At 21.7% G+C, this 7,873-nt stretch overlaps 1 protein-coding gene across 1 annotated transcript in view; it reads left to right on the forward strand. All coding sequences in view use genetic code 6, as the record gives it.

Moving 5' to 3' along the window:
- TTHERM_01153640 (kinase domain protein) overlaps positions 1-7,873 on the forward strand; it is a gene marked incomplete at both ends in the record, with an annotated part of 8,103 nt that continues 230 nt past the window's right edge. Inside the window, 17 exons of the mRNA XM_001011770.3 lie at positions 1-460; positions 1,532-1,723; positions 1,779-1,834; positions 1,887-1,943; positions 1,997-2,275; positions 3,592-3,654; positions 3,823-3,885; positions 3,960-4,350; positions 4,542-4,730; positions 4,791-4,849; positions 4,901-4,981; positions 5,035-5,489; positions 6,222-6,311; positions 6,565-6,654; positions 6,908-6,997; positions 7,260-7,349; positions 7,603-7,692. Coding sequence (XP_001011770.3) covers positions 1-460; positions 1,532-1,723; positions 1,779-1,834; positions 1,887-1,943; positions 1,997-2,275; positions 3,592-3,654; positions 3,823-3,885; positions 3,960-4,350; positions 4,542-4,730; positions 4,791-4,849; positions 4,901-4,981; positions 5,035-5,489; positions 6,222-6,311; positions 6,565-6,654; positions 6,908-6,997; positions 7,260-7,349; positions 7,603-7,692 — 2,795 coding nt within the window. The remainder of the gene's footprint in view (positions 461-1,531; positions 1,724-1,778; positions 1,835-1,886; positions 1,944-1,996; positions 2,276-3,591; positions 3,655-3,822; positions 3,886-3,959; positions 4,351-4,541; positions 4,731-4,790; positions 4,850-4,900; positions 4,982-5,034; positions 5,490-6,221; positions 6,312-6,564; positions 6,655-6,907; positions 6,998-7,259; positions 7,350-7,602; positions 7,693-7,873) is intronic.

Raw genomic sequence — 7,873 nt, forward strand, 5'->3', positions numbered from 1 at the left:
ATGGGATAGAATTAATAAAAATCCATAAAGATCGAAGCATTTAAAAAATAATTAGTAAAAGAAATATCAGAAAAGATCCCCAAGGAATGTCAGATACAAAAGCATGGTTTGAAAGAAATAATCAAATTGATCCTCAACCAGAAAAAATATTTACAAAATTTCGAGTACTTAAGCAGCGGTGCTTACGCCCTCGTCTTGAAGGCTAAAAACATTAAGAAAAATCGCATAGTTGCCCTTAAATTCCTAACATGTACGAGCAAAGAGGGTTTGAAAGGCATCGAATCTTTGAAAAAAGAATATGAATTGCTTCAGAAATTTAGCTAATCTGATTTTTTGGTAAATGTCTATGATTGCTTCTATCTAATGGATCAAGATGTAGAAGAGGATAAGGATGGTAAAGAAAAGATCATCATAACAGATGAGAAGTCCTTTTTTGTGATGGAAATGGAGCTTTGCGAACGTATTCAAAATATTAATTTTCCTCCATTTTTTTGATCTCCCCCAATTTTTTAAAAAATATGAAAAAGCCATTAAAATATGATGCTATTTTATTTTTTTACATCATTTATAATAATTGAACTTCCTCCATTTTAAATAAGTCAAATTCATATTTTTTCTAAGTCTTTTTGGATTTCATTAGTTTTGAAGTAGAAATAGATTTGCGTTAAGCTAGTTTAATTAATTTTGTAACTATAATAGAAATTATTTATTTTATTAAATTTTATCATTTTTAATTTCTTAATTTCCCCCCAAAAATAAATAATTCATCTTTAATTTACTTTTTATTGAATTTTAGAATGTTTCTTAATTAAATGTTCTAGAAGATTAAGTAATCGAAATTTTATAATCTATTAACCCAATAATATTATTATAAATTTAATTTTATAATGCATTTTTTAATAATTAACAAAATTTATGAATAAACTTTTATATAATTTAAATTAATCAAAATATTTCATCTTTAAATTTTTTAAATAATAATCTTTATTTTAGTCAATAAATTTTATTTTTGATTTATTTAATAAAATAATTAAAAATTAAATAATTATAATTTGTTATTTTTTTAATTTAAATTAATATTTTAAAATAAATTCAATTATATTTTAATGGCTAATTAGAATTAATTTATCAATATTCTATTTTTAATTAAATTATGTTTTAAAATAAATTCAATTTCTTAGTAAATTAGAATAAAAAATTAGTCCAAATTAAATATTTCAATTTAATCTAATAAATAAGAAATTCATTTATTTCTTTCTAATTTTAATTGATTTTAAATTTATTAATTTAATTTTAATTAAATTTAAATATTAATTGATAAAATTTTTAAAAATTATTTAATTTAATAAAAAATAATTCAATAAAACAGTAAATAAAATCAATAAAATTAGTTTAAATTATCAAATTTAATTGATTATTAATTTTAATTTACATTAAAATGAGTTTTCAATTTAAAAGAGAGCAAATTTTATAAACATTTTTCTTTCATTTTATAAATATTAAAAAATATTTGTTTGTATTTTGAAAAAAGAAAATCTGAAACAGCTTTTCGATTATTTAAGAAAGACATAATTACCATCTTAAGAAATAAAGGAAATAATAGCTATTCAAATGCTAGAAGGATTAAATACCCTTCATATCAAAAATATCATGCACAGAGACATCAAACCTCACAATTTCCTAGTTTGTCCTTCTCAAACTTATGGATTTACCATAAAAATCTGTAAAAAATATTAATTTTTACAAGATTTGTCAATTTAAAATTATTGATAATCAAGGTGATTTGGGATTTGCATCTGCAGTAACAAAATCGAAAAGTTATTACCTATCAAAGGTAAACATTGAAATATTATTTAAAATTAATCTTAAATTGTTTTAATATATAGAAAGGAACTGATACTTACTTTGCTCCAGAGGTAGAAAAAGGATAATCTAGAATTCAGGTTTTTAAACAAAACTAATCTTTCAATTTTTAATTAACTTTTAATGTTTAAAGTCTGACCTCTTTTCTCTAGGACTAGTTTTACTTGAGTTAGATAATCTGAATGTGCTTAATGAAAACTGGATTGACTTTGATATAAAAGGAGAGATTTATTAAGGAAGAGGAATAGCTTCGAAATATTAGATTGATAGAAATTCTAATATTTACAAAATAGCCGAGATTTGCTTAAAACCAAATTATTTAGAAAGGACAACTTCAGGAGACCTACTTTCTGAGCTTATTAAGCTTCATGGAAAACCACTAAAATTCACACTATCATCTATGATATTAGAAGTAATAAATGCATTTACTAGTTTTTTTCTGGCTAATCTAATTAACTAACAATTTCATTTAAAATATTTAATTTAATTTTAAATTTTGTTTCTTGATAATAAAATTTAATTTACTAAAATATTTGATCTGAATTTTTTATTTCTTCAATTTGAAAATTTGATCATTGATTTCTCTATTTTTTTGAATTTAAAATTTTGGAATATTCTTAAAATAACATTTCTATTTTTGGCTATAAAAAATTTGTTTTAATTTTTGAGTACTTAGATTTATATTTTTACTATTCCATACAATAATCCTATAAATTGTAACAATAAAAAAATTGTATTTTAAACTGGAACAAAAGAAAATATTTTTTTTTTAATTATTTATTCAAATTAAGAATGTGGATGAATGTTATTTTTTTAGAGCAAATTTGATTATCATGTTAAAATATATAATTAATATCAAAAAAAATAAGTATTTAAAAGCATAAAAAAATCAGGCAATTATGAAAAGAATTTAAGTTTTTTTAAAAACTTGGATTAAAAAGTGCTATTACTTAAAGTAATGGTATAACAGTTTGAAGTAATACAAATTTATTTGGAAAATATTAATATATTAATTGTTTTACTTCTTTTATGAAGCTTGAATCCTCATTTTGAAAAAAGAATATTTAATTTTAAATATTAAAAATAAGTAAAGCAAGATGCCATATAAAAATTTCGTGGTTTGCATTTCACATATTATTAAATCAATTTTTTAGTTATTTATTAGCAAATCTGATTTTCATATTTTGTAATAGAATTATAATTAATAATTTTATTACATAAAAATTTGGTAAATTTTGTGAAGTAAGTGTAGTGGGGTAGCAAAAATACAGGATTTGGGGGCAATTTATTTAATTTCTGTAGTGATCACTATCCTGCACTAATTCTAAATCCAAAAACTCATATTATGCATCTCTCCCTTTATTTCCATGAAAATTCATGAAAATATTTTTTGCTTTTATTCATGAAATTTCATGCACAGAAATTTTACATAATAAAATTTTAAAATATTTCATGAAAAGAAATATTTGTTTATTGGAACAACAACACTAATAATGATATAAATTTTGATAAATTTATATTTAAATATAAACAAATTCTATATATTAAAAGGAATCTTATTGATTTGTATAAAATCAAAATTCATGATTAATTCTATCCAAATTTCTTATTTTTATTAAGTTAAAGAATATTTAGTTAGATTATTTATAATTTTTTTTGATCTTACTTTAAAAAAATTAAATTACTTGTAATAGACGACTAACATTAATTATTATTTTTTATTGATAGGAACAAATTCCGTAGTAAGCATAATAAATATTCGATAGAATTAATGAGCTTCAAAAGAATAAAGTAAAAATAAAATAATATTTATATTTTACATAATATATTCAAATTTCTTATTTTAATTAAGCTAAAAAATATTTAGTAAGATTATTTAAAATTTTTTTTAGCGATTACTAAAAAAAATAAATTACTTATATAGGCAACAAACATTAATAATTATTTTTTCATTGATAGGAAAAAATTCCGTAATAAGCATAATAAATATTCAATAGAATTAATGAGCTTCAAAAAAAGAAAGTAAAAATATAATAATATTTATTTTTAACTTCCAAAATTATTAATTTTATGGTTGAAACAATCTTTTTTATAAGCAAACTTAATTTGAGAAGGATGCACAGATCTTACTTGATAACACAGATTCAAGAATAAAAAGGAAAGATGCTAGTAAACAATTTACAAAAGTAGAAATACTATCCAAGCTATTAAAAAGTCTATATGAAGATAAAAAATATGTGAATAATTTCCAAATTCTTAATTTTGGAAACTATGGTATGGTATTATCTACTAAAAAAGTTGAGTTCAACAACAAGGAAATAGTATTAAAAATACAAAAGATTGTTGATGAGCAAGAAATTTAAAATGAAATTAGAATAATGTAATAATTAAAAACACCTTTAGTTGTCTAGCTATATGACAATTATATCATAGAAAAAGCTACAGCACCTGAAAAATATGTAGTCTTCGAATTAGAAAAGTGTTCATGTAAATTTTTAAAAAACAATTTATAAATTTCAAATATTTTAATTTTTTATTCAATTAAATGTAAATTTTAAATATGCTACTTAAAGTTTTTAGTGATATATAAGGCTAAAATAGCCATTAATAAGCTATGCATTTATTGTTGAGGCTATAATATGTATAATAAGTTTATCATATAATTTATTGTAAAAAAGGTTCACTTTAGGAATATCTAGAAAGATAAGGAAAAGACAGAGAGCTTAGTGATGAAGAAAAATTGAATATTGCAATTCAAGTAATTGACTCTGTCAATTATATTCATTGTTTCAATATTATTCATAGAGATATTAAACCTGACAATTTTTTAGTTTGTTTGGATGGCAATCAACTTGAAGTCAAATTGTGTAATTAATCCTAATATTTTTTATTTATTTTTAAAAACAATTCAATTATTTTAATATAAGGCGATTTTGGATTATCAACTTAACTTGAAAAAAATTGTGAATAGATTGAAATTTTAGATGTAAATTATTTAGTTAATATGTAATTATCAAGAAATTTTAATATATCTTAGATGGTAGGAAATTGGGCATACATGGCACCTGAAATTTTAACTAAAAATAAAGATGATTAATATAAGATATATTCTAAAAAAGTAATTATTGTTATAACAACTTCTTAATAAAAAAAATAAATTTTTGTTTTTAGTCGGATTCTTATTCAGTTGGTTTATTATTATCTTTGCTTGACAATTACTTAAATTTGAAAGAAAATACAGGATTTACTTTCATGATGATGACTTTAAATTAATTTTAAGAGCCTTTCAAAAAATAAAAAATAAATATTAAGAGAGACACTGAAATATTTAAATTTATTCAACTATTAGTTGTCTGGGAAAGAGTCAAAAGAGCTTCTCTTTCTATTATTGTTGAATAAAATTCAAAAAAATTCAAATCAAACTAAAATGATATGAAATAAATTATATCATAGCATTATTTAGGTCCTATATAAAATGTTAAGACTGTAAACATAGGATCTGTAGGACCACTAATTTCTTAAAATTCAATTCCAATTTAAAATATCAAAAAAATAAAGATAAGACGTATGGAGGATTTGTATAAAATTAAAGAATTTCAATTTGAAGATGTCGAAATAGATTTCCAGTAATTATATTAAAATATATTTAAATTGAAATTAAATATCCACAAATTATTATTTAAAAATTCAAATACAAGATTTAATTAACATTTAATAGTTTTTATATGAATTATGAATGATTTGATATTTAATCATTTATGATGAATATATACTTTCTATAAACAGTTAAAAATTTTTTTACTAAAGATAAAATTATTATCTATTAATACAATATACAATAAACAAATAAACTTTATTATCTAGTTAATAACAAAATAAATAGGAAGGTAAGTAAAATTTAGAAAATATTGCAAAAAAAATTGCAAATCCCAACAATTAAATCATAAAACAAAAACCATAGTTTTTTACCATTCTTTCTCCTCCATATTTATTTAATTCCTTATTTATATTTCAAGTCATAATAATATTGGTGCAGAGGGTGCAAAGGATTTAGGCACAGGAATAGCCTAGTGCAACAATATCACAACTTTGACGCTTTACTTAACATAAAAATTTAATTTATTGATTGATTGATAAACTAATAATTGGTTATTTTAAGCTTTGACTTAGTTATTAGCTAATTAAGCCAGCTTTTCATTTACTAACTTGCCTTCTTATTGATTTACTTATTAATCAAATAAAATATAACGAATTTCTTTACTTATTCATCACAGCACAACTAAAATACTAACGAAAACCATAGTTTTTTACCATTCTTTCTCCTCCATATTTATTTAATTCCTTATTTATATTTCAAGTAATAATAATATTGGTGCAGAGGGTGCAAAGGATTTAGGCACAGGAATAGCCTAGTGCAACAATATCACAACTTTGACGCTTTATTTAAGGTAAAAATTTAATTTATTGATTGATTGATAAACTAATAATTGGTTATTTTAAGCTTTTGACTTAGTTATTAGCTAATTAAGCCAGCTTTTCATTTACTAACTTACCTTCTTATTGATTTACTTATTAATCAAATAAAATATAACGAATTTCTTTACTTATTCATCATAGCACAACTAAAATACTAACGAAAACCATAGTTTTTTACCATTATTTCTCCTCCATATTTATTTAATTCCTTATTTATATTTCAAGTGGTAATAATATTGGTGCAGAGGGTGCAAAAGATTTAGGCACAGGAATAGCCTAGTGCAACAATATCACAACTTTGATGCTTTACTTAGAGTAAAAATTTAATTTATTCATTGATTGATAAACTAATAATTGATTATTTTAAGCTTTTGACTTAGTTATTAGCTAATTAAGCCAGCTGTTCATTTACTAACTTGCCTTCTTATTGATTTACTTATTAATCAAATAAAATATAACGAATTTCTTTACTTATTCATCACAGCACTACTAAAATACTAACGAAAACCATAGTTTTTTACCATTATTTCTCCTCCATATTTATTTAATTCCTTATTTATATTTCAAGATAAAATAATATTGGTGCAGAGGGTGCAAAAGATTTAGGCACAGGAATAGCCTAGTGCAACAATATCACAACTTTGATGCTTTACTTATAGTAAAAATTTAATTTATTGATTGATTGATTGATTGATAAACTAATAATTGGTTATTTTAAGCTTTTGACTTAGTTATTAGCTAATTAAGCCAGCTTTTCATTTAATAACTTGCCTTCTTATTGATTTACTTATTAATCAAATAAAATATAACGAATTTCTTTACTTATTCATCACAGCACAACTAAAATACTAACGAAAACCATAGTTTTTTTACCATTCTTTCTCCTCCATATTTATTTAATTCCTTATTTATATTTCAAGTTATAATAATATTGGTGCAGATGGTGCAAAGGATTTAGGCACAGGAATAGCCTAGTGCAACAATATCACTACTTTGAAGCTTTACTTAACGTAAAAATTTAATTTATTCATTGATTGATAAACTAATAATTGATTATTTTAAGCTTTTGACTTAGTTATTAGCTAATTAAGCCAGCTTTTCATTTACTAACTTGCCTTCTTATTGATTTACTTATTAATCAAATAAAATATAACGAATTTCTTTACTTATTCATCACAGCATAACTAAAATACTAACGAAAACCATAGTTTTTTACCATTATTTCTCCTCCATATTTATTTAATTCCTTATTTATATTTCAAGTTATAATAATATTGGTGCAGAGGGTGCAAAAGATTTAGGCACAAGAATAGCCTAGTGCAACAATATCACAACTTTGAAGCTTTACTTAACGTAAAAATTTAATTTATTGATTGATTGATAAACTAATAATTGGTTATTTTAAGCTTTTGACTTAGTTATTAGCTAATTAAGCCAGCTTTTCATTTACTAACTTGCCTTCTTATTGATTTACTTATTAATCAAATAAAATATAACGAATTTCTTTACTTATTCATCACAGCACAACTAAAAT

This window comes from Tetrahymena thermophila (genome assembly GCF_000189635.1).
Source record: "Tetrahymena thermophila SB210 genomic scaffold scf_8254722, whole genome shotgun sequence".
NCBI lineage: Eukaryota > Ciliophora > Oligohymenophorea > Hymenostomatida > Tetrahymenidae > Tetrahymena > Tetrahymena thermophila.